General features: G+C 43.5%; 1 protein-coding gene across 2 annotated transcripts in view; it reads left to right on the top strand.

Annotated features, from left to right (window-relative positions):
- The window catches only part of GRHL1 (grainyhead like transcription factor 1), a 45,237-nt gene extending 20,069 nt beyond the window's left edge, over positions 1 to 25,168 (top strand). For both annotated transcript variants that reach the window (XM_064508470.1, XM_026097212.2), the window contains exons 9-16: positions 6,010 to 6,168; positions 12,625 to 12,712; positions 15,097 to 15,236; positions 16,665 to 16,702; positions 16,805 to 16,893; positions 18,644 to 18,729; positions 20,456 to 20,520; positions 21,725 to 25,168. In XM_064508470.1, coding sequence (XP_064364540.1) covers positions 6,010 to 6,168; positions 12,625 to 12,712; positions 15,097 to 15,236; positions 16,665 to 16,702; positions 16,805 to 16,893; positions 18,644 to 18,729; positions 20,456 to 20,520; positions 21,725 to 21,839 — 780 coding nt within the window. In that variant the 3' untranslated portion in view covers positions 21,840 to 25,168. The remainder of the gene's footprint in view (positions 1 to 6,009; positions 6,169 to 12,624; positions 12,713 to 15,096; positions 15,237 to 16,664; positions 16,703 to 16,804; positions 16,894 to 18,643; positions 18,730 to 20,455; positions 20,521 to 21,724) is intronic.
- The last annotated feature ends 1,133 nt before the right edge of the window (positions 25,169 to 26,301 follow it).

The raw sequence follows: 26,301 nt of genomic DNA, 5'->3' as shown, positions 1-26,301 counted from the left end.
TTGTGGATGTGTGCAGGCCCTGCCTGCACTCCAAGCTGCCTGGCTGTGACCCAGCTCTGATCCTGGAAGCCACGTAGCGATGTTAGTGCAATGCAGTGCCCAAGCTGACAGCTCTGCCTCTCAGGAGGGCTTGGAGTGGCACTGATATAATTTTATAAGGCTTTTGGGTGAGAGATGATTTGCATCCAGCCAGCTCGCAGCACAGACAAAGCATGTTAAGGCCTATCTTGTATACATCAATGTGGACATATCTTTAGAGAGGACCCTTTATTTTTCCCTTTCATGTTTGTATTTGTCAAAGCCTTTAGAGCAAACCACGTGCTTTGGGCCATCAGCATTCAAATAACAACCCTTGAGCTTCTGGGTAATTTTTCTTTAGTGCATGGCTGATAAATGAGTTGTGCGTGGAATTTGGGCCTGGGGCTGCTCCTTCACCTAGCCAGAAAGTAGGGCTGTAACCAAATGGTGGCATACCCCTGAATTGTATGCATCTGCAAGAGACCAGCAACTGTCGGGCTTTACATTAACATTCCCAGAATTCCTCTTGGCAGCTCAGTTGCGTGATGATGGGTGGCGGTTGTGCTGTGGTGGTGATAGCTGTCTAGCTTCCATCTCTGTCGTGTTTGACAGTGCACGTCTCCATTCTCCAAGGGAATCGGTGCAGGCAGAGGGGAAGTTGGTTCAAGTCCTCTAGTTCATACCCAAACTCTTTTACTTAGGTCTGGATTCTTTCCCTGATTCGTTCCCTTGGTTTTTAATCTGGTGGATAAGCGTTAAAGGCTCTGCTTTAGTTCGGCTTGGTTTAGGGTCTCTGTGGCATTATGTCCTGTAAAAAGTGAGAATAACACACAGACAAATTCAGCTGTACAGGGACTGCAGCCTTTCCCAGCCAGAGACCACAGACATGAGCTTGCTGCTCCTAGAGAGAGCAAAAGGAGGTGCAGCATAGATCCAATGGATCTCGCTGAGGTCCACATGAGGTCCCAGGCATTCTCCGCATAGGATATGCATGTGGTAATCTGTCCACAGGCTGAGATTGTGTCCGTGTGTTACAGAAATGGTCCCAGGATGCACAAGAATCCCCTTGCCTATTTTGTCTTGGGCAGAATGTTGAAATTACTTAGGCAAGGTCAAGAAAAACAGCATCCAACTGCATTCCTTAAAAAGAAGCTCATCAGTTTAATCTGTTCCTGGCTGGTGTGTTGTGGACTCCAAATGTCGTGTTCTGTCCAGATACAACAATTGAAAATCAAAAGCATCCTGACAATTTTAAGCTAACTATAACATTAAAATGAGGGGCTTTTTGCCTACTTGGGAGTGCTAGGAAAGAGCTGAAATTTTATCTAAATAGGAAATGTACTTAGATTATGGAGTAGTGTCTTTGTCCTCTGAGTATAAAAATACAATGGAGCATATATGGAAGGAGGTGAATTCAATTTATCTGTATTCTGTTGAAAATAAAGCCATGAGGAGAAGGCGGTTGGACTCAAATACTCCCAAAGGCCATCTGTGTAGGGTCTTACTTATTGGAGTGGTGCAGAAGGATGTTCAAGAACTGCATAACAGGGCAATCTATTAAGTGGCCTTTACTTCAGGTCTTACTTGCGTCTCTGTTTGACAGGGAGTGGCTAAAGCTTTGAAATACGGTGTGCTAATACCCATCCGAGTTCCTTGCCATTTCCTGTGGCAACCGCAGATATTGCTGATGTGTCCCTACACATAGTTCCTTTTTAACACTGCTTTTCAGTGTTAAAGAAGAGGCTGTACAAGGTGACATTTCATCTAAAGCTTCTGCATACGTAGCCTTTGGACTAAATCAAAATCGCTGGCAGTCTTTGCGTGACAAAAGAGCATGGCGTCCAAGATAAACGAGGAGGAGAGATCTGGGTATGCAAGCCTTCATTTAAAAAAGGCATCTTTCATCTTGCTGACAGCAAGGTTCCTGCAGCACTTTGATTGCCCTTTAATTATGCCTCTTTTTTCCTGGTTGGTTTGAAAGGCACATCTTGTTAGAAAAAGGTGCTGTGTGGAAAGAACTTGGCTGTCTCTGCTGCCCTTCCTTGAGGGCATACGGCAGAGCTGCCGGATTAATTTTTTTCAGCATTATTAAAATTGAAGATTGTAGATTTGAACGTAGGCACAGTGCCTTCCTTTTGAGTTAGGAGCAGAGGGGTGTGAGTGGTCGTGTAGTTAAAACTCGGAGCAGGAAGTCGTGAGGTCCGGGTTCTTCCCGCACTGACTTCCATGATGATCTCAGAAGAGTTACGGCAATTCTTCTGCTTTACTTCTTCCTTTTGTGTAAAGCTGGGTTGCTGCTTTATCTACCCCAAAGGCTGCAGGAAACAGAACGTAGTGTTGGGAGACTATTAGGTGGAGGAGCGTCCATAGCATGTTGGGGTGAATGTTGCTAGCTGTGGAGTTTTAGCAAGGTGCCCAAGTTCTTGCCAGCTTAGGTTTTATGTTGTTTGGTGTTTTAACTCAAATGCCACTGTTGTGGAGCCATTTGTCTTGATGAGAATCTCAGCTTTCATTTTATATATATATATTTAAAAAAAAAAAAAAAGAGAGAGAGAGAGAGAGAAAAAAAAATTCCAAAGCCTGGCTTTGTTGGTCAGAGAGAAAAGCCTGGAAATATGATTCAAATACAGACTAAAGGCTTAACTGCCAAGCAAGCAGAATGACTCAAGAATAGGTTTCTAATCCTTTTAGAAATCTCTGTTTTAAAGAAAATCTCCCTAACTTTTGAGAGTTTGACTCATGTTTAAGTGCTTAGACTTGATAAAACTATTTTTAAATGCTGTCTTTATGTTGAATCTTGGGAGGCAAGATGAAATTTTTTTTTTTTTTTAATAACAACAAATCTTAATATAGCTGAGAATGCGGAACTGCCCTTAGAAAAATAGGTTAGACACATGAAAAGGAATCTTGCTCAGCAGGCTGAAGACGCAGAACAACTTCTGCGGTTACGTTTCTCTTTCTTCTGGCAATTTTGGGGTGGGGATGTGGCTGGCTTAGTAACTTAGGCTTATGTTTCTTTAAGAATGAAAATCAGATCTTCCTGAAGAAAAGCTCTTGGCTGAAACTGTTTTAGCCCAAACTGGAAAAGCTGTTTTCTAAAACTCTGTTTTTGTGGAATTGGAGGCAACTTCACACTCAAGAAAAGGACAGGGAGTTACAAGGTGGATGGGGAGAAGTAGATGATCCTGTTGAACTGAAATGCTTTTGTATGTACAGGTAAAGATGGGCTAGGTCTCTGTTGCTTCAGAGAGGTACCCAGGAGGTGATCAGGTTTTAGTGCTTATCTCCTGCCTAGGGTCCAGAAGACTTAAAATAGAATTAAAATGAAGTCAACTGTTTAAAGCCAGAACTAATCAAATGTGGAGAATTTCAAGTAGGAGGATAATCTCTGTCATCTGACAGACTATCCCAAATTCCCATGGGATACCCATGCAGCTCTGCTGTAATAGCATGCATCTCTCATGTTGAGACCAAAGCACCTACCTTTAGCCTAGAGTGCTCTACGCGCTTTGCGTAGCTGGTACGCCTAGGCTGCAGGGAACCTCGCTATCACCGGGACGTAGAAAAGGCTGAAAACTTAGACCTCCGTTCTCCAAAAGAGAAGTGATGCTGTGTCCTAGGGAACTGATAACTGCTGTGTTGTTTTGAGTATGCTGGAGTACAGTGGCGTGAAACTCCAGTGAAGAGATTTTTCAGAAACTCTGAGGCTGTGTTAAGCCTCTTGGAATGGCTGCTCATGCAGGTTTTAACAAACAGAGGGTTTCTTCATACAGATATAAGGGCCATGTGTGAATATTTGTTATGGGTAAATACATTTAAAATTAAAATTTAAAGTGTAAAAATATGCAAACACCAGAGTTTTGAGGCTGTCTTAAAAAAACCCAACCCCCTACTCAAAAAACACTATTATTCAGGCTGTGCATATATCCGATTACATAGTTCTGAAAAGGGTGAAAGCAACTCCAGGCTCCTTGAAGCTTTCCCCTAGGGTGTGCCAGTACTGCAAGCAAAATGCCCTTTTAAAATTGAAAGCAATAAAAAGGGGAGGGGGTGGATAGAAGTTGGCAAAGCACTCATCTGGGTTAGTCTGTTGAAGATTGAGTTTATTTTAAAAAATTCTCCTGGCTGCGACTGGGATGTGTTTACTTGTTTCAAAAAAGTTGAGGCGTTGCCTTAAAACAACAAGGTTTTTAGGATGTTGACACACAAGCGAGAAGGTGAGTGGGCAGAATCGGTGTTGAGCGATCGCTCACCTTAGGTACTGCTTCAGCACCGGTTGCTTTTCATGCAATTTCACGTCTTGGGCCATAGGACTTGAAATGCAGATAGTCATGGTTGCCGGGTGGGGGGAGGCTTCTGCCCGTGCGATGTACTGACATTTTTTAGATATTGTTTCACACATTTCAATTTATCCTCATTCGAGTGGGACAGTGGGGGTGTTTTCAGGTCTGCGAGAAGTTGTTTGCCTATACCAACTCCTGGCTTGGGTAGCTGCGCTGGGAATGCAAGCTTGGTGTACATGGTGCTCACAGGGTTTGCAAGTTGCATGTGAATGTTGAACATTCAGACTAAAGTTATGAGGGAAGGTGCCTATCTCTACAACACCTTACAACACTTTTTTAAAAATATTGTATGGAAAGAAAAAAAAGAAAAGCTTATATTACTCACCTGATGAAGGTTATTAAATTTCCATTTCCCCCCTTTTGTTAAAATGTGCAAAGGACACTGTAGAAACTGTGCAAAGAAGCCCATGATAAGCACTTGGCAAAACTACAAATGGAAATGAAACCTGTAAGCCTTTCAAAATCTACTTTGAGACTTTGTAATACTAGAAGGGTTCCAGAAGGTGGCACTAATTTACTGCAGTGATTGTCAAACTGGTGCTTAATGCAAAATAAGTGAGCAATTAGGTGATGGGACAGTATTCCTGCAAAATCTCAAAGATGCATCTGCTTCCAAGGCTTCGCTTTTTTTGAGGTATGCGTTCCCAGCCTCAGTTCTTGAGGCATAGACGAGAGGAGCCATTGCGGGTCTTGGGATGAGCTTAGTTCATGAATTCCTGGTAACTAATTATTGCAGCTTCTTCTGAGACATGCCTATAGTGTGCGTTGTGTCTGGAGAAAGCTTGGCGCAAAGCAAGTGCATGTTCTGGACAGAAAGTACTCTGGTCTAGCTGTTCATACCCACATCAGAAAATTTCTTCCCTCTTAAGCAGTGCAGAACTTATTTTCTGGGTTTTTAGGTAATTATGAAAATGAAATTATACATGCTGAAAATCACTCTTAATTCATTGTTCCCATAATTCATTTTTTTATTAGAATAATGAAAATATTACTCTCTCCCTTTTGTTCTGAACATCAACAGGATATTGTAGGTCTTACTGGGGGTTATTACAGTTAAAAACATGAACATCAACTTGAAAGCCCAGGAGCTCTTCCACTGACATAATGGACTTGTTCCTGTGTTTAAAGTTAATACTTGTCTAATATTATATAATAGTTGTTAATATTATTTTTAAAAGACCAAACAAGTAGTTTCAAGCTTAAGCTGCACTCACAGAGCTAAGTTTGTTTTCCTCTGTCCAAATTAATGTAAATTGTTCTAAGCGTGGTTGTGTTTGTAGCAAGACAGCAGTAAAACACTGGCTAGTGAAGACTGGGTGTAAGAGGACTTCTGTTGCTAAATGTTTGATCATGACAAATGAGATCTCTTGGGCAGAAGTATCTAGGGAAAGTGGGTGGAGGTCTTCATGAAGTGTGATGGTTTTTTAAATTCACTCTGGCAAAGTGTTTTTTGTTCCCTGTAATGACTGGTTTATATAAAGAATTAAGCATGTAATACTGCTTTTTGTGGATTTTATCTTATACCTCAGGTCCTACTTGTAGTGATGCAAACTAGCATTTAGATCCCAGTGCTGAGTAGTCTGTTGCTCAGTGGCCTGCCAGGAGTTTGTGTTTCACTGCTGATGGGTACCTGTTTCCTCTTCTGCAGGTCTTCATTTCTGTGAACTGCCTCAGCACAGATTTTTCCTCTCAGAAGGGAGTTAAAGGCCTGCCCCTGAATCTTCAGATAGACACCTACAGCTACAATAACAGGAGTAACAAACCTGTCCACAGAGCCTACTGCCAAATTAAAGTCTTCTGTGACAAGGTAAGGTTGGGGTCAGTCTGCAATGACACTTTGGGAAAGGCTGTTCCCCAGTTTAAAGGACTTTTCTCCCTTTCTTATTCTGCCGCTTACTATTTTGGCTCATTGAAAACTCCATGTGCGTTCAGCCTTTGCAAGGAAAAAAATTCAACCCCTTCTGTTTGGCTCAGAGATGTTAAGATGACCTCAGATAAATTTGCTTCTCTCAAAATGTTGGAGCACTGAAAAACGTTCCTGAGCACTGTGTCAGCATTGACTTTGGAAAAAGGTCAGTCAGTGGAGGAAGACACTGAACGTTGGTGCTCCAACCACCAGAAGGCCCTACAGAGTTGGTCTCCAGCAGAAGGATAAATCAGTGCAATTGATTTGAACAAATGGAGGCTTTCATTTTTGCCCCAGCTTCATTGTGTGGCTCCTCTCAAATTTCTGTGTGTGTTCTTACAGTGGTCACATAAAAAAAAAAAATGCTTTGCACATCTTGCAAACAGGAATATATTACTGTTTTCATTGTGCCCCTGTGAGACACAGTAGTAGTATAATGAAGCCCATTTACAGTCAAATTATAGCACCCACCTAGGCTATTCTGCTCTGTTTAGCACCCGGAGAACAGATGCCTTTCCCAGAGTTACTGATCACCTGAGGCTGTGAAAGAAGCACAGCAGGAGCTGAGCTGGAAGCAGTTGTAGAAGGCTAACTAGGTTTCCAAAGAAAGGATGCTTATTTTTCCAGCCTTTGTAACCTGTTCCCAACTGAATAGACTTCTGAAGGCCCAGAGTAATTAATGTGCAGTGTTGTAAACTTCTAGAACAACCAATATCTTTCTAGGCTGGGGTGACCACTGCCCCCAACTTTCTCAGTCCTTTTGATCTCCAGGAACCACATGGGCTTCCTGTTTTGCTGGCATCATATTTGATTAGGGCTTCTCAGTCTTTGCATCCAGACTCGGCCTTCATTAACAAGGACTCCTTGCAAATGAGGTCTCTAAAACCCCTCTGTGCAGCTACAGCTCTCAGCCAGACTTATCACCTTCCCTCTCGATTCCTGTGCTAGCTTTGCACTGGTTGCCTCCTATGCAGTCTTGCCTTGTCATCCCCCAGGACACTGCTGCAAAGGTCAGTCTCCCAAAGCCATTGCTCTGCCCCCTGTTTACATCCCAAAATGGAGCCCTCTCCAATCTGCCTCTGCTCTAGTGTCCCATTGACCCATCCTGCCAAGTTTTATTGCCCATCTTTGTTTTTAAAGAGGTCTCTTTGCTTTCCTTCATGGCTGGGAGAAGCTGCCTGTAGTCTTCAGTATAAAGCTGCTTGGTCATTTTCCTTCATTTGTCTTCTGAGAAGTCTGTTCTTGTGATGAATTCTACCAAGAGTTTACTGGAGAGTTACGAATGTTGCTCTCCAGAGTTGCTGCCCTTTCTCTGTTGCTCTTCTGTCACAGTGTCTCCCTCATTTTGTATGTAGATAGGCTCAGTCTTAAAGACTTGCCAGTCTTTCTGTTGTTTGGTAAGTTTTTTTTTTTTTTTTTTTTTTTTTTTCTTTGTAATACAAAGAGGCTTACAAGGCTTGGGTCTCGCAGATGTTCTTCAGGTCCAAGTCTTGTAGGCCTCTTGCCCCCCCCCCCCCCCCCCCCCCCATCCCGCCTTTTAAAATGAGCCTGAAGATCGGAGTTTGTCATCTAAAGCTCTTTGATTATCTTGGAGTCTTGCACGTATTATCAAACTTTATTCTTTAGAATACTAGTGAGTGTGGACCTGCTTCAGGGAAGGAGGGGTCTTCTAGTCATAAGTTATCCAGTCAATTAGTGACATGGTGCTAAAATTACTGACATGCTTGTGCCACTTCTAATAAGGCAAGCTGGTTAATAGAAGGGCAGATATGCAGTTGGTACCTAGCTTAAAGGAAACTATTTGAATCTATATGGTAAGTTTCAACAAATCCAGTGAAACAGTAATGCCATGGTATCCTGTATTTTCCTTTTAGATTTCTACCTTTCTTCCTGCTTTATTCCTCTGGGTACTTTGCCGATTTGACCTGAATTGGAGGGGGCAGGCAAGGGAAGATTACTTTTGTGTATTTAATCTGCCTATTGTGCATGCTGTGAGCATGCTGTCAACGTGAGGTTGATGCCTGATGATTCTGCGCCATTGTTTTTATAGCAGTGGCGTGGAAGTTTGCGGCCTGTCAGATCTGGCCTGGACCAGACAGTGGGGGCCAGGGACAGAGGCTGACAAGCTGAATGCTGTTTGTCACCACATTGGATCAAGCTCTGTTTGCACATGCCCTAGGCCCAGTCTGGCACGGGGGGAGTGCTCCAGTGAGCAGTGCTGTGTTCCTACAGCTGCAGATACTGACCCACAAAGCCTAATGGTGGCTTTCCTCTCTAGACTTATGTAAGAGTATTAGTATTTCAGAAAGAGCAGACATTTTCCAGCAACAGCCCTGCTTTGAATCTGAAGTAATCAATCAGCTTAGTCTGAATGTTCATAGGACCATCGTTACTATGGTATCCACACATATTGCAATTCTTAATGTGTTTGTCCTCATGTTGTTGCTTTTCTCTGAAGAGCTACTGCTTATCCCTGTTTTATTAACAGGGAGCCAAGTCTATATGTTATGGAGGTATGTTTTGGGAAAAAAAAAAAAAAAAAAACAGCACAAAATGCTCATACTGTGGCCACCTGACTCCCAACAGCTCTGTGTAGACCTGCTCTCGTCTTTCGTCTATTAAGGATGGGTCTACGTTGCATGCTTGAACTGCCTTTGAACCCAGACACTGGAAGACAATCATCTACAGGCTATACTTTTATGCACAAATTAATAAGTATCTAACGGAAGGTCAGACAGTTTGGTTAATGTTATGTGGTGATCTTTACATAGGAATGGAGTGAAGGAGGAGTGCTCCCATGCTTGGGTTAAGTTGGGGAAGGGGAACTGCTACTGCTTGTTTCTGGTTGTTGGCTGCTGCCCCTGAGCCGAAGTGTCTGTGTGTTTCTTGCTTCCCCTCGCTCTCTGTGTAGACTTGGGTCTACAGGAGCCCAGGAGGATCCTCTCTCCTCTAATCGCAGGTGTTTTTGAGGCATGAGTAGAGATGTGAGTGTAATAGTGGTGTTGTCTGGCAAGTTGCAGCATAAGCTTGGTTCAAGTTTGGCCTGGCAGTACTCGGGCGATGCAGAGAAGGGGCTGACCCGTCCTGGGGAAAGACCTTCCTCTCTGCTATAAACGGTGTTTCAGCTAAGTACCACGCAGGGAGGAGAGGACCGAGTTTCATGGTTTCGTGGGCCACTGCTAGTGCCTCTTCTCTAGGACCTGCCTTTATTTTTACGGCAATGGGCGGTGCCGTTGGGAAGTATTCGGAAATGGTCAGAACAGGAGAGTGAGGCGTTATGGGGAGGGGAGAAGTTTTGTGAGGTGAGTGGAGACAGCAATTGATGTGTAATAATGTAGAGACTCTTCTGTTGCGTGATGCAGAAGGCATGCTACACTGCCCTTGTGGGATGAGGGGAAGAGAGGAGGGAAATCCCCTCTCCCACTTTCCCCAGCCCAGTAAATGCATCTTAGAAGTTGCTAAAGCTTCTGTAAAGAGCGGCTTCCCTTACAGCAGTCCTTTTCCTGTCTGACCTACTTAGTGAACCCAACAGTGAAGAAACAAGACTTCAAGGCTGCAATCCTGCAGATCTGTGAAAAGCATTGCTTTTCCAGCGTCTGCCTCCACCAGCGCTGGGGCAGCCTGCACGCTGTGGGCCGTGAGCTCAGCCTGCTTCCAAGAGTGTCGTGCTGTAATTAGACTTGTTTGGTTTGGTGTCCCCTGACACCCTCACGTCTTCAAGCCCCTTTGCCCTAGTTTCCATGAATGGGAGAGTATTAGGAGTAGAAGTTGCTTGCAGTGACGTTCCCTTTCAGCTAAATGCTCTGGCTGTTTTCTCCAATGTAGACATCAAATGCAAGGGCAGGCAGTGCGGCTATTTCACTGGAGGAAAAAAAGCTTCTGCCCTGCTATTCTGCCCTGCTGGCAGTCTGTCTGGCAGCTCAGCTTCTGGAGCCTTAGGGCAGGAGCAGGCACTTTGTAGGTATGTTGCGAGCTGCTTGCCGAGAAAAGCCCTCCAAGTCAGGGCTCCTGGAGGACTACCACAGCTGTTCACCCAGTTGTTTGCAGGCTGTGTGCCAGAGCTGTAGCCACAGTGAACATATAGCAGGGCCTGAGACCAGCTCTCCCATCTTTGGAGCAAGTCTGTCTTAGGCAGCATGTGTAACAAAGCCAGGTAACCCATGGTGCCCTGAAGACCGTGGGTTTGACTGTGCATTTTGGCTGTCATGACTCTGCTTTGTACCATCTCCATGTGTACTTGCTGCTTATCAAGCTGGGTTTCTCTGGGGGAGGGAGGAATGACAGTGCTCTCCAGATTGTAGCTTCCCTTTTGCAGCCTAAGAATCTGTTACGGAACCAGAGATTTAAGGGGGATGGGGGGGGGGGGGAGAGAAAAACAACAAAATCACCTGTGGCATTTGACATACTGACAAGAATGTGAAATCTTGCGTTCCAGCTGTAGGCCATCCCCTAGGTGATGAAGGTCGGAAAGCTTTCTTATTAGCCTATTTTTTCTGTAAATGTGAAGTATCTGATTCTGGCTCTGTCGGTGACAAGCTAGGCTCTGCTGACTGTGCTAGATGTAGCAGAAAGGCCTGTTATCAAAACATAGCTTTTGTTTTCCTGTGGGATTTGAGATGTTCTTCGCTAGGCCCCTGTAACCTGAAATAAGTTGACTTTAAAACAAGACTCTGACTGTGGCATGGTAAGATCGAGGAGGTTTTCCCAAAATGTGAAGTGTTGATGTTCTGCATATTCCCCAGTACCAAGATGGTGTTCTGTAGCATGGCGTTTGAGTAGCAGAGTTTTCTTGATTCCATGTGATAAATAGAAAACATAGGGCTGCAGATAAATCTGACCTTTCTGCCACCTTTCTGGTAGGGGAGGTGCAGAGGGGTGCAGGTCCACCTATGCTGAAGTCTGGGTGAGTCATCTTCAGTAGCCCGGGAGCTTGGATCAACTTTAAACCTCCATCTTTGGATTCCTGGGCTTTAGGGGGCCAAGCCAAGTCTTAAGCCAGCAATGACTGTGTCTACGCTAGTTACTTTTTATTATTATTCTTTTTTTCCTCCAGCAGCTGACTGAAGCTCCTTGTATCCCTGCTGTGGGCTGGGGGGAAAGGTGATATATGTTAATGTGCATCAAACATTTAGGCTAATTCTCCTTTTATTTGCTAGTGCCACATCCCCTGTGCTACCCAGCAGGCAATAGCATCCTGTTGTCCAGAGTGTATTGATTTACTGTGAGGTAAATCTATTACTCTTCTCTCCAATACACTGTGCATCAGGCACTGTTTCCCACCCCCTTTCCATGTGTTTTTTGACATCTCATCAGCCGTGGCTAATCTGTTCTTCCTCCAGCATTGTGCAAGGATGTGGATGTGTTACTGGCAGCTTTGCAGGGATGGGAGCAAGAAATAATGGCTTCCTGTAATTCCCCTGTGGCCAGGTAACTACTGTCCTGCTTTACAGGAGGGCATGCAGAGACAGACAGCTTGTGTGCTCCAGTTTGGGCAGTGACCTGATAGTAACACAAGAATTGAGTATTAGGGATCTACTATCACCTCATGCAGCTGGCAACGTGACCCATAGTCGCACAGGAGTCCCATGCAGAACTGGAGGAACGAACGTGATTCCAGCATGTGGAATTACGATCCGTCGCCTCAGACACAAACCATTCTTCCCTCTTTCCCTGCATTGTAGCTACCTGCCTGTGCCTTGCAGAAAATATGTCTCTCTCCCCATCACTGTTTGGTTTGGAGGGTCGGGAACTACGTAGGCAAGAACTCAGTTAGGTATTTGTGGATTCCACGGTAGCCTGGCACTGTTAAAAGGAGAAAAAGTAATGCTTCCTTTAAACTGAGGGATGTCTACAGCTTTAGATCTGTGAAGGCTGGTACAGCTTCTGCTGGCTCCAGCGACAACATGCAGGTAAGTATCTTGCCGCTTTACAAGGAGAGGTGGTCCACGTATGGCTTGCATTTTTTTTTTTTTTTTTTTTAATCAGGATTTAGTGATTGTTTAATGAACTTTCTAATTAGGGAGAACTTGCAGGTTTTTATTGTTTTAAACACTTCAGATATATTTTTTTCACAAATGTAGACAGTTGTTTTAGCTGTGGGTATCTTTTGTCATCATATCCCTGCCTGGCTTGAAAGAAAAGCAGCGGTTGCATCTTGGGAACAGTTGCTGGATTTTGTTACATGACAGGACCGGGCACATCTCAATAATCACTTTTCTGACTAATGTGAAGCTCAGGTGCTGTGGAGCTGACCTCATGAACATGGCTCTGGAAGGATCACTGTTCCTGTCTGTGCAGCCAAAAAAACAAACTGAAAAGACCTTCTCTCTCTTCCCTTCCCTTAATCTCATCTGGCAGGGAGCAGAGAGGAAGATCAGGGATGAAGAGCGAAAACAAAGCAAAAGAAAAGGCAAGTGCAGTGACCCCAGCTCTCAACTGAATGCCTGTAAGTAGAAATTATTCTATGAGTATTTTAAATATTATATCTCATTTTGGTTATAAATAGTCCATGCAGTAGCTCTCTCCTATTATTAAGTCAATTTTTATCCCCTGTGGAATAGTTTTTGCTTTAAGATATTATTTATGGAGCCATAAATTGTGTTTTGCAACATACTGGGTCACTTAGGACTTCACTTCTGCGTAGTTCTCCTTGCGCAAAACAGGGTCCTGCTGCCTATTTAATTAGGGTATGTTTTATAACAGCTGAAGTGGCATGGTGAAAGTTTTTGGGAACTGCTGAAGCCCCTGTAGCTCTGGGTGGCAGCAAGAACTAGACCTGTTCCAAATGCTTCCAGGTTGATCCTAAACTTTAGTTTTAACTTTTGTTAAAAATGTGCTTACAGCTGTGAAGCAAGATTGCAACAGACTTGGGACTGAGCCCCTAGTCTCCCAGCCCTATGCTCAATCTTCTAGAGAAAAATGGTTCTTATTAAATAATTTCAATAGAAATAGTTTCTAGATGTGTGAAGGTGATGTGGAGGCTGCAGCACTCCTAGGTCAGAAAGGCTGTTGAGCTACTTTCTTTCAAACATCTTTCCTGTAGCTGCTGCAGATGAGGTTTTTGTATTTTGACTCCAACAGATACTGTGTTTTGATGACTAGTTACTTGTTAACAGAGTTGCTTAGAGGAAAACGTATCTCGCTGTTCTTCCTCAGCATGGGGCAGGTGCGTGCTCTCCCATGCTCTGCTCAGTGCTTGTCAGCACTGCGCTGTTAACAGTCCAACTGGTTCAGCAAGCATTCACCTCACAGCTTGCTGGGCAGGATTTTCCTGACACAGCAGGTAGCGGGTGCTGGAGCAGCTTCAGAAGAGGATCATGCTACAAGGGAAGTGATTTGCTCAAAGGCAGTTGCAGAAAGGGCTGGGTTTTTGGTTTGTTTCTCCTGCCGTGCCCCCCCCCCCCCCCCGCCCGAGTACATCATAAAAGGTAGGTTTGGCACACTGTTAGCATTTCACAAATGTAGTAGCCCCAAATGACTCCCAAAAGATTATTGCATGCAGCACTTTGGAAATCACTATTGAAACCGTTTGCCCTTTTCAGGCATTACACAGAGTCTTACAGTTTTACAAAAGCTGCTTTCCAGTGTGAATTTCCTAGGCCTGGGCTTAGCTTGATGTGACCTTTGTTTTCCTGGAAAGTACAGTCCATTGCTGCTTATCTCTTGCATGGCGAATTTTTTATTGTTTTAAGCTGTAAGCTGTTAAACCCACTTCCAGGAACAAAAATACTGTGCGCACATGGATGAGTAGTGAAAATAGTTGGTGTGCTTTTTTGTGTGTGTATGTGTGTGTGGGGAGGGTCAAAATTATTTTTAGGGGGATTGATCGGTCTTCGTGAAATCAGAATTTTGCAAGGAAAAGTTGGTGCACTGGGGATGTTAGAAGTGAAGTGCTTTGTTTGCAGTTGGTTTAACCCAAAATCTAAATGTTTCCACTTGGTGGAAATGAATGAAAGTCTTTAATTGGGGTCAGTTTGACATGAGCATGTTTGGAGTGTGACAGTGGTCTGTAGGAGCTGTAATCTGGCCACTCCTGCCTCCCTCCATCCCTCTCAGATGGGGATTTGTGGTGAAGTCCATCAGCTTTGTGCATCCTGTCACTTCAGTCAGCACACTGTGGGAGCCGTGGTGCTCTGTGGGAGCTGGCGCTTATCCTCATGGGGATGAACTGGGGTCTAGCAGCTCAGGGTGACTTGGATGAATGATGAGATGAATGAAAACCTAAAACCTGAAAAGGTGGAATTGAAATGTAACTCTAAGTGCTGCATCTTACAAGAAATGTGGTATTTGTTACCATTTCTTTAATGTGACGATGCTTTTGTGATACTATCCATTTGGGAGACTCCCAACTGGAACTAGGCGGAATGCTGTTTTTCTCCTTATTTGTTGCCTTTCTGCATTCCTTGTTTCTGAAATTTGGAGACCTTTTGAGAGAGTGGATGGGGAGAAGGGGGGTGGGAATTTGTTTTTACCCTCTGTCTGGAAAATTCATTTGGTACATGGAAGACCTGGGATTCTGTATTGGAGTGAGTGGTCAGAAAATTCTCCAGCTGAATTTAATATTTAAATAAGTCAAGCAGCCCAGTTAGAGAGAGGGAGCAAACTCCCGCTTATTTCCAACACAAGCTGTTTCCTCAGGGTCCAGGCCCTCACCTGGTGGAAGACCCAGGTTCAAACTCCTCCTCTACCACAGTGGCTTCTTTCTCTGGCCTGGACCATGGTGCATCCTTGTTCAACAGTGTCGTGCACTTTTTAAATTATATAGGAAAGCCCCAGCTCTGTCAATGTTTTTGCTATTCTGTATTCCAATCTTTGGTCTCCCCCCGCCAGTTTCCGATGTCAAAGTGCCAGTGCTTCCCTCACACAAGCGTACGGACATCACCGTCTTCAAGCCCTTCATGGATCTAGACACTCAGCCAGTGCTTTTCATTCCTGATGTTCACTTTGCAAATCTTCAGCGTGGTGCCCATGTATGTAAACCTGTGGGTGTGGGGATGAGGAGGGCTAGGGAGAGAAGTTTAGGATGCTGTGTGCATGTATAAATATGAAATGCCAGACTGCCTGCAGTGATGCTCTAAACAGTTACAAGCTAAGTCTCAAATGAGCAACAGACGTTTATCCTAGAGGCACTGGCTGGTGTTAGCTGGGGGACATTTTCTGAAGAAACTGTTTTTCCATAAAATCCCATTTCCCTCAACCTGAAATGATTTTCCAAAGCATCTCCAGTCCAGTTCAGTTTGTCAAATTAGCTGCAGGCTGGTTTTCTCTTGTAAAATCCGTTAGGTTTCTGGTGAACTGCTGTAGACCTCGGGCTCTCCAACCTGCTGCTGCAGTGAAAAGCCATACTATGGAACTGGCAAGTGCGTCAGTTGTGTGACCGGCTGCCAGAGCGCCCTGCCTCAGCGTTCCTGGAAAGTCCCAGCTGACAGGAAACTGAAAGGGGGGGAAAAAAAAATCAGAGTGCAAACAAATTTCAAAATCTTGAACTTTCCTGTGTCTAGAGTTCTGGCATGATCTAATATAATATAAATCTTACTTTTTTTAAGGGCATTGCCTAATTCCCTAATGGGGATTGAGAATAAACTTTGTATCCTCAAGGCAAACTTTTCCACATGTTTCATAGTGGAGGAAATCCACAGTATGTTCCATAGTAGAGCCTATGGAGGCTTTACTACTGACTCCGTCAGAGGACACTGTACCAGTCTGTATAGGAACATACAGGAGCTAATTGGCTTTCTATCTTTGGCATTTTGGATCCCTTTAGATTCTGTTCTTGGAAAGAGGTAACGATGCTGCTTACTGGCTTTTGGAAGGTTGAGCCAGCAGCATTTGATATAGGGCTGAAAGACAGTAAGAGGAAATGAATTCCAACTCTGGATAAAATTTTCACAATCCTAAGTAAAAGTATCATCTGCTTGTTAAAATGAAGATGGTGATATTGTTTGGATAGAAACATCTTAACTTCTAGCATTATAGTCCCGGCTGGCTCTCTACCTCACAGCTTCTTTTTCCCCACCATCTTCAGTATTAATGAGCTTATGGTTTAGTCAGGTGGGTGAGCCATCCAGCTGTCCCTTGCAGCTCCTGCCATGGGTTCAGCGGTTCCCTCTCCCTTAACAACAGCATGATGCTGTTAGACCTCTGCTGTTCTATGCCAGTGAATCTTTAATGCAAACAAAGCTGTTGCTAAGCTGCCATTAACAGGTAGGGCCTAGAGGGATGGAAGAGTATTGCTGACAGGACTGCACTACCCCGGTCACCTTATGTGACTTTGTTCTGTAGAATTTAGAGCCCTCTATAATGTTTTTAGAGGACTGAATACCATGTGAGGTTCTGCCTAGGTCATCAGCATTCATTTTCCTGCCTATTTCAAGAAAATTTCCCCTTTGTTTTGAAAGGTCCTTCCTGTTGCTTCAGAAGAACTGGAGGGTGAAAGGTAAGAGCTGTGCTACTTCAGACTGCTGAAGTCTTGCTTCCAGGCAGAGGACTAAGTCCGCGTAACTATACTGCTGCTAACTTTTTGCCCTATTAATGACAGCTCCAACCTGAAGAGAGGGGCTTACATTGGTGAAGAGGATTTTATTGCTACTCCAAATAAGATGGCCAGAATAGAAGAACCAAAAAGAGGTATTTTTTTTCTTTCAAAGACTGAATTGTTGGAATGTTTTGTCCATCATGATGGAGATACGGATGTGAGATTTAAAAGGGTCACTTACATTTATTTTGGAGTATAATGTAGCCTGATATTTGTTCTGGCTTCAAGTAATAATAGTGATCATGTACATTGGGATGTGGTTAAATTCTACAAATCTTTTGCCTTGTGAGAATTCTTGGGTTTCTCTTCCAGCTCGGACACTGATTGCCTCTAAACTTTGGTAAACTGCTTACCCGTTCTGTGTCTCTTTCTTTACACCGTCTCCTTGGCAGATTGGGGGAAGGAATTAATCACCTAATCCAGTACAAAGTACTTTGGAAGCAGTCTGTAGACTCAGAGTGATTAATGCCAGAATTGGTTCTAGGTATAAAACTATTGATCTATCATGGTGCTGGAAAAGGAGCTGTTCCCAGTTGAGAGCCAAACTGAATGGTTTGTTTGTTTATTTCAAATGTGTTGTCAACATCTGCAATTTGATATGAAACTGGATGTTGCCATGGTTACACGGAAGGAGATGAGGTCCCTTTGGAGATTATATAGAGGATTACCTGCCTGGCGACAGTCACGCAGAAGGACCATGCCAAACCAAGAATTAAACTTGTGCCTGTGACTAAAATTAAAACTAGCAAGCCCAGTCTTAATGGGCTGCATCTAGAGAAACCAATAAGGAAGGATAGAGGGGCTGTGGATTGGTGAGTTTTTTGTGTGCTTTTGTAGAAGGAAATGAGACCTTTTGGTTTCTCTTGCTGCAGCAAGCCATAAAATGAGACCTATAGGATTATCCCTCTTTTGGCTGCTGTATCATCATACCTGTGCTGTAACTGAGAGGCTTTGTGCTGTCCTCTCTCTTAAATCCTTCTCTAGTAGCTGAGATGCATCTTGCTGCTGTACTGTCCTGAGTTCACCTTGTTCAACTTAGATACCCCAATAATTGTTTCATGTCACAGGTGTGTCAAAGCTGTGGCTGATCAGCCCTCATAAACAATCCAGGTTGCAATACCTAGTCATTAGAAAATGGATTAAGGACAGCAAAGCTGTTCAAAATTCCTTGCTCTTCTGGCTTATTCCTTAGTCTTAATGCAGTTGTTAGTAAGGCGGATGGTTACATACAGTGACTCTCTGCCTACCTTGAGAATGCTAGGGATGCTTACCTGATTGGGTTTCTTATTCTTTTGTTTCCTTCCTAGCAGGAAACTAAATCTGCGTTGTGTGTCAACTGGGGCGGGGTGGTATGAGTATTACTGAAACACGGCAAGGGGAAGAAGAGAGATGAGACAGCATAAGAGGAGTGGGGGAGCGTACCAATAAAGGATTAGAAATGAGAAGGTGGCCAGGTTGGCTTTGCTTGCTGTGATAGCATCTGTCAGATTGTTTTATTGTGCAAAGTCTTACGGCAGATGACCTGTAACATATGGAGGACCCCAGAGGCTCAAAGAACTGTGTTTTGCTTTCTTCCTTTCTGTGTTTCAGATACAGCCTTTTATGAAATAATAGAGAAAATAAAAAATAGAGAAAAATGCAAAAGTGTTTTGCAAATAAAGATGTTCAGTGCATGAACATGTAGTATTTCTATGTGTAAAACGTACGTTTTGAGCTAGCTTAACTATGCATATTTTCCCTGTGACATCTTTCATGGATATTACTCTGTACTTAGCCACTATTGTATACAGATCTTTGAGGAGCCATTATGCAGTAAATTCCTCTCTCTGATCTGTTTTTCAGTGTTGCTATATGTCCGAAAAGAGTCAGAGGAAGTCTTTGATGCACTTATGTTGAAGACACCATCTCTGAAAGGTTTAATGGAAGCTGTAAGTAATAAAGTTGTTTTATATTCTTTGACTCTGGTTTGGGAACAATGACTATGTAATTCCTGGTTATTCAGTCGTTATACACCAAGCAGTCATAGGAGCTATAGGAAGGTGTTTCTCAGGCTTCCTGGAGATCCAGGCTTGGATCAAGCTTAAGTACTGGATATCTGAATTACTCCAAAATGAATGTCTTTCCATACTGGAAAGATAGACTTCTAGGCTCGCTTGTCATGCAAGTTTTGTTTTGGCCAAATTACAGAAGCAGCTTAGATTTTTTTCCTATTTATGTCAAAAACAGTTGGCAGACTCCTACTTTGAATGTCCCTCATGTCAGAGATAAGATTTTTATTAGAAGATGGAATGATTTCCAGAATGGCTTCAGTGACTTGGGTTTATTTTGGTCTTTCCAGGCCTTGTTTGGGTACCCACCCCTCTCCCTTAACTTGCAGAGCTCTTCTATGAAGAGCTGCTCCTAAGTCCCAGTTTCTCAGTGTACTTGAAGGGTTTTATGTATCTGCGCACACATGCGTGAAAGTATTCTCTGCTACTTGACTTCGAAAATATCCTTCCACTACCCCTGCTGCTACAAGACTGCAAAGGAAATACAGAGCTTAACTCTGAGGAATGGTGTAATGTTTGGCACAAGTTCAAAAGTGATGTTTCTGGCTGTCTCTTTCTGTGACTAATGCCTTGTTGGCTTGGAGGACCGAGGCTTTAGGGCCGTACAGCTGGGTATTGTTGGTAGCTTTAGGACCCAGAGATGGCTCTGTAGGTGTGGGAGTTTGGATTATAAAGCTTTTAGTTCGCTGTCTCCTAAAAACCTGGGTGAGGAATAAGAGGCAGAAGAGGAATTTATTCATGTGTAATTGCTGAGAGCAGTTCCAGCAGCTGTGAGCTGTTTCTGTCAGTGTGCTGGGACACAAGGCTTTGTCAATATGGGAAGGCTTGCAGTGGGGGCTACCGGGCGGAGGGAATGAAGGCCATGAAGTCCTCCCTTTCCCTGTGGTCCTTAAGAGAAGCTGCAGCTTATTGTTTTACCTGGACTTCTTAAAGCAGGCAATCAAGAGCTCACAAATGTAGTTCGGAGAAACCCCCTGCACCTTTGTATCCTGAACCAGCCTGTTGGTTTGGTGCTTGCTGCCAGTGTGACAGAGCAGTTTGCCAAAGCAAATCAGACCTAGGACACTGACCTTATAACATTATGGAGGTTTGTACAATCAAGGGCCACGGGTAGTGGCTGTGGTTTCACACCGAGGTGACTCTGCTGGGCAAGGCAGGCCTTTCTGATCTTCTTCTGTTTACCAGCAGAGTTTTTTCCTTTGCTGTTTTTTTGGGTTTTTTTTTCCTACAGTGGCCAGTGTAATGACTGACTTGCACCTGATCCCTTTGACACTGAATTTAAAAATGGTTTTCAGTGAGCTGAGAGCGTGGAGGAGCCAACAGAAAATGAGAACCAGTGTAGGATTTTTTGCTTTCTTTTCTTTTAGGACCATTTTGCAATATGAAAAGTGAGTAGCCAGGTTTAGAACACTTTTTTTGGCCTTGAAGTTGGTAAACTCCCCACAGAGGATGGGTTATCATCTCTGCTCATGTTGTAGTTCAGGGTTTAGTATTGCCCTTAGGGTGGAGCAGTTGTTTTGATTTGCAGACCTTTGACTGTTCCTTTACAAAGTGAAAGACGGTGCAAGCAGTCTCCATGTTTCACAAATGCTTTCTTTTGTTTTAGATATCTGAAAAGTATGATGTTCCTTTTGATAAAATAGGAAAAATCTTCAAAAAATGTAAAAAAGGGTGAGTATGTACCTATACAACAACTGTCTGAGAGTGTAACTCCCTCTTTCAAGCCTCTAGACAAATCTGCTTTGTGATCTCTCCGCACGCTCCACATGAGCAAATGCCATTGCGTGTGTGTACACATATGCAAATATGCTAATCCTGTTCCAGTGTAACTCATAGAGCAGAAGACAGGAAGGGTCCTAAAGAAATAAGTAGTCTGACTTCCTGTATAAATACAGGTCATAGGACTTCTCTGAGTTAATTGCTATTTGAACCAGAGTTGATCTTGTGAGAGGGGAAGAGTTAGCTTTGTTTACAGGCACCTACCTCGACCCTGTTTAAAAACCCCTGTTAAATTTTTCCAGTGGTTAACTGTACTAACTATGTCTGCATTTGGCTACAGTTATTAATCTGGTTATCTTTTTGTCTGATAAATTGAAGAGAACTCTACTTAGGAAATACCTGTTCCCCACAGAGGCCATCCTCCACTGGTTTCCTTTTCTGTAGTAACAAAAATGGATCGAGTTCCTGAACATGTCTGTTCTTGTTTTTTCTTTTAATCTCATACTAATTTTCATGGTGGTTCTCTGAACTCACTTCAGGTTTTTAGCCCTTTCCCTGAAGCTCCTCTGGCCAGAGGAATAAGTCCTTTGATCAGCTTTTGAGTACCGTTTGCAGAGCTGTGCATTCAGAGAAGAATTAGCAAGCCAGAATGGCCAAATAGCTGCAAAGGCTTTGAACTGGTGGTAACTAAACCACCACTAAGGAGAGCTTATCTTGGGATGGTGCGGGGTGCAAACCCATGTGAATGTTGCACATGCACACAAACACACGAGTGTCGACTGTTCTGGCAAAAGCAGTGACCAGGCATCAGCAGCTTCACTGCAAACTCTGTAGGGTTTTGTGCTGATTATTTATAACAAACTACTTCAGAGCTCCAAGGGTTGTCTGAGTGCCTCCAGCTTCAGAAGGATTTCTGCCAGTTCTGAGCTCAGTCTCCTTCCTGGTCCAGGAGCTAGATTCAGATTATAAAAGTAGCTGCAAGCCTTGATAGCTACTTTAGATAAGATCATCTAGATCTGCTAGGAACTGATGGGTCAGAGAGATGGGTGAGCAGGGATCCTGAGTTACCTCTGGACAGTTGCTGTTCTCTGGGATTTGATCTGTGAACTTTTGCGTTTGGAATTTTAATATTTTCCCGGTTTATTTCATATTCTAGAATTCTGGTCAACATGGATGATAACATTGTGAAGCACTATTCTAATGAAGATACGTTCCAGTTGCAGATTGAAGAAGCTGGAGGATCTTACAAGCTCACTCTCACTGAGATTTAAGATCATTGATCCTCTGGATTTTAAACGAAGGTCTCAAGTGAACATTTTACCATAATTTAGTATGTTGAGTAAAACACTAATCGCCTTTTCCAGAAGAAAGGCAGATGTTGACTTCTTCTGGGGATCAGAGCAGTGTTTTTGCTTAATACTTTTGTTTCTGTTCTTTCCAAGGAACACTGTAATGCTCATGACCATTATTTGCACTTGAAATGAGCGAGCAAAGATCAGGAATTAAATAGAGCATGTATAAAACACTAGTAAATACAGGAGGGGAAAACCCCTGGATGGTGGCCTTTTAGAGTGGTGATATCTTATTTATCTGTTCAGTATCCGTGTTTGAGCCTGTCGTCAGCTAATAATATTGTATTGGACTATTTTCTGCTAGATACAGCTGCAAAACTACTAATTGATACTAGTAGGAATTGCATGCAGGCTGGAGAAAGACTTTATAATGTTTACTCTTGAACAGGGCAGATTGTTGAAATCACTTGGTTAAATTGGGGGGGGGGAAATGTAAAACTGCCTTGCTTATGAAGAACTCACCTTAGTAACTGTGTGAACTCATCAGATGAAGCTATATTGTATATAAGTGCAATATATTTTTGAAGGTTTGTAAATGTGTACATACAAGTGATATATAATATATATAAAATACGGTGTTCATGTATATACCGTGAATATATACAATGAAGCCCATCTAAAAGGATGCCATATACAGAGAAAAACAATATTTAATGTAGTTATTTAAAAACGGACAAACCCTTAACGTGCACCAAAGGTGAGCACATGCTTGTATGTTCATAGAACGCACAGAGACCTACTTGTTCAGCATGCCTTTTCCTACGTGGAAGGAAAGGTACGGATTTTCTTCTAAACCCTTCTGTACAGCAAGGTGGTGGCAGTTCTGGCTTCTGCGATGAACTGCCAGTTTGAGCTCTGAAATGGTTGTGTTACTGCTACTCTTAGAGGTGGTCTGGGTGTCTGAGAGGTTGGTCCCAAGAAGAGCATGTCCAGTTTCCTTGAAATCGCAGTACTCAAGGTTACTTGAAAACTTAGTCTGACTTGGGTTCAGACTCTGGGGGTCATAAAGAAAACTTCCTGGAGGGTGAATTATTGTGTAGCAGCATATTTCAGGCTCCCGCATACCTTCCCTGGAGTCTGGCACTGAATGCAGCCAGCCACAGCAGCTCAAGCTAGGTGAACCCATGGGTTTGTTCCCATGTGCAAGGTCCTAGGATGTCAACAACTTGACATGCACAGGCAAGACTTTGAGAAAGGAAGGCTGCATCCCAGTGCAGCAGGCCAAGCGGTAGCAGGGAAATGGGGGCTGCAAGCAGACAAGTGCACTGTTCCTGGTGTATATCACAAGGCATCAAGCTGAGGGGGAGAGACCAAAAAAGGGCAGCTGGGAGCAGAAGTCCTGAGCATAGTTCCAGTTGGCAGCAGGCATTGCTGAAAACCTCAAAAACTGCCACTGTGCAGTAGATTGTACAGTATACTCATCATATGTTTGTGCTTATGAAGGAGAGGCACCCTCTGATTAGTAGCAAGGGAGAGAGAAAGAAGTAAATGGCAACTCATCTCTAAGGCAAAACCTGGATCACAGGGTGGAATGTGACCATCACGTGCACAGATAAGGATGAGTGCTGGGTCTGGTATCACTCATGTTTTCATTAGTGATCTGGGTAGTGAAAGAGGTTTATAAAATTTTCAAACAATGTAGAGCTGGGAAGAGCTGCATGCACATTGCCTAGGATGTGAATGTTGATCTGGATAGGCTGGAGAAATGGTCCAGATAAGTAGGATGCAATTCAAAAAGGGCAAGTGTGGAATTCTGCTTCCAGGAAGGAGCAGTCAGCACAAATACAGGCTGAAAACCAACTGCCTTGGTTGCAGTTCTGTAGGAAAGGATCTGGAGGTTAATGGATTGTAACCAAACGTCAGTCATCTGTGTGATGCTGTTTGGGCGGGGGAGGCACATGCCATGCTGAGTTGTATAAACAGGAATATAGCCTGCAAGAAATATGAGACCAGCCTTTCGCTCTGCTTGGCATTCCTCAGCTGGAGTATTGTACCCAGTTTTGAGCCCTGCCCTTCAAGCAGAGTACAGGCCTATCTGATATCCCAGGAGAGCCACCAGACTGCTTGATACTCTAGAGAACATGGCCCATGAGGAAGGATTGGCTGAATTGTGTGGTGAGGGGTCATCTTCAGAAGGGAAGGTTGAGGAGAGCAAAGCCTTCAAATGTGTGAAAGTGTTCTCCAAGTCCATTGCAAATAGAAGTAGTGGGCTTTAATTGCAGAAATTCAGGTTATATATTGAAAAGGTTTCTTTTTGTTTTGTTTTGTTTTCCTAGCAACAAGAACAGGTTATCTAGAGAGGCTGTGGAATTTGACAGTGGAGGTCCTTAGTGTCAGGCTGGATGAACTTATCTCTGGACTGTCACAGCTATAGTTGATTCTGCCTTGGTGCTGAGACTAGATGTCCACTTGAAATCCCTCCCTGTTTTTTAAAAATGATTTTTCTGTGAAATATAGTATTCTGGGATTTGTGTTCGGACCAATCCTGAGCTAGTTCATACACCAGTTCATTCCCCCTCCTTCCCTCTCCTCCGTTCATTGCTGGCTCCGAGGCTTGCTGATGTTCTGGGCACCATGTGTTCTTCTATTCGCTGTGTGATGAACTCCCTGGGCTGGCATTGAGCAAATGCTGTGTGGTTACAGAGAGGACTGCGAGCGCATGGAAGGAGCCTGTAGGTTTGAAACCTAAGAAGAGAAGTGAGCCTGTAGCACAGCACTGGAGAGACTGTGCAGGCAGATGCAATCCCATGTAGGAATCCATGGTCTGCAGAGCAGCAATTGGATGTATACCAAGCTGATATGAACCTGCCATTTGGGCTTCCATTCATGAATTACAGGGAATAATGTTACTATGGCAAGGGAATTTTTTAAACGTGATACACAGAAATACGTATATATATTTACACATTTTTATTGAAAATGGGAGTTTTATTACAGAAACTCAGTCTAGGGTCAGGGAAGTAGATTTAGAGTCTCCATAGAGGTAGAATTGACATAAATGTTATTTCTTCTTACTGTTCAATGAAGTATGTGAACTAAATTTGACGATTGTTTTCCACTATAGGATATTCTGGGACACGGGTCTTATAACAGTAGCAGCAATGTCATGTATGTTTTATGAAACTGATTTTTTTTTGGTTTTGCCTGCTGTTTTTTAATTGAAAATGTATTTTAAACCAAGCTATTAAATTTTATATGTTCATTTCTAATGATGAGTCTTTTATACAGTAAACACATTTTTCCCTTCACCCTTTTGTTTTTTTTCCTTTGACTGACAGGGGATCTATAAAACAAAAACACAGTGATCTTGCTCACTAATTTTCTTATGCAAAGTACAGAAACATCCCTAATATCAGGCTGGCTGCTGTTCCCTTATAAGAAACAGTTACTGCCAGACTGTTCTTGTTCCCTGCTTGATTTCAAGCTATCTCCTTTTTTTTTTTTTCTGTGTGTATGGAAGCTGTGTAGCGTTTTGTTTCAGTAGGATTCTTCCCTTTGGTGTTGAAATAAGAAAGCGGGGGGGGGGGGGGAGAAAGGAAAACCAGCCAAAGAAGAAACCCATGAGTAAGCTCAAATGTATAGTGAGTTTGTAGTGCCAGACAGTTAAAGGCTAAATAAAAGCATCAGAGTTAAAGGCTAAATAAAAGCATCAGGGGCGCTGCCGTTTTGTGCAGCAGTGGATGAGGTATCTGACGGCTGCGTGGGGAGGGTGAGCTGCGGGTGGTAGAGCTTGTGCATGGGCCGGGAGAGCAGCAATGCCAAACGGGATGCATCGCTGGATGCCGGTGCTGGGTCCCTGCGGTTGTGGCCTGCATGTGGGCAGCAGACAGCACTGAGAGGCCATGTAACATGCCAGCAGCCTTTATGGGTCTCTCCTTGAGACACCTGTAGTGATTACAGCCTCCTTCTCCTGCCACCAGTTTGATACTATTTCCCATAATCACCAGCTCATGCAGCAGGAAGGGTTGGTGCCTTCTGGGAGGAGCTGTGGGTAAATGACACCCCTTCTTCTGCTGGGGCAGTGCTTGGCATTGCCTATGAAGTTGCAGACATTGACTCTACGGTGGTGACAACACTTGAATGAGGTCCAAACTAGTTCTTGAGAATAATCCTATTACTACCATTGCTCTAGTGTCTGAAGAGGCATTTGACTTCTCTGCTGTTTGCTGTTCAGAAAAAGTCTTAACAAGCCTTTTGTTTTAGTGCAGCTGTGACAGCCTTTGAACTCCATATATTCTCCAGCTGTACCGTCACTCTTTCAGCTATTTTAAGATACTGCCACTGGGCTAACTTCTGTTCCTCGGATATCCTCCAAATAGCTGGGCTTGTGTGGGCATGCCCAGGGCTTGGTGTGAAACAGCATGGGTGGCAGAATTGTCTT

This window comes from Dromaius novaehollandiae, chromosome 3 (assembly GCF_036370855.1).
Source record: "Dromaius novaehollandiae isolate bDroNov1 chromosome 3, bDroNov1.hap1, whole genome shotgun sequence".
NCBI classification, from domain to species: domain Eukaryota; kingdom Metazoa; phylum Chordata; class Aves; order Casuariiformes; family Dromaiidae; genus Dromaius; species Dromaius novaehollandiae.
This window is presented reverse-complemented; position numbering and strand designations above follow the sequence as displayed.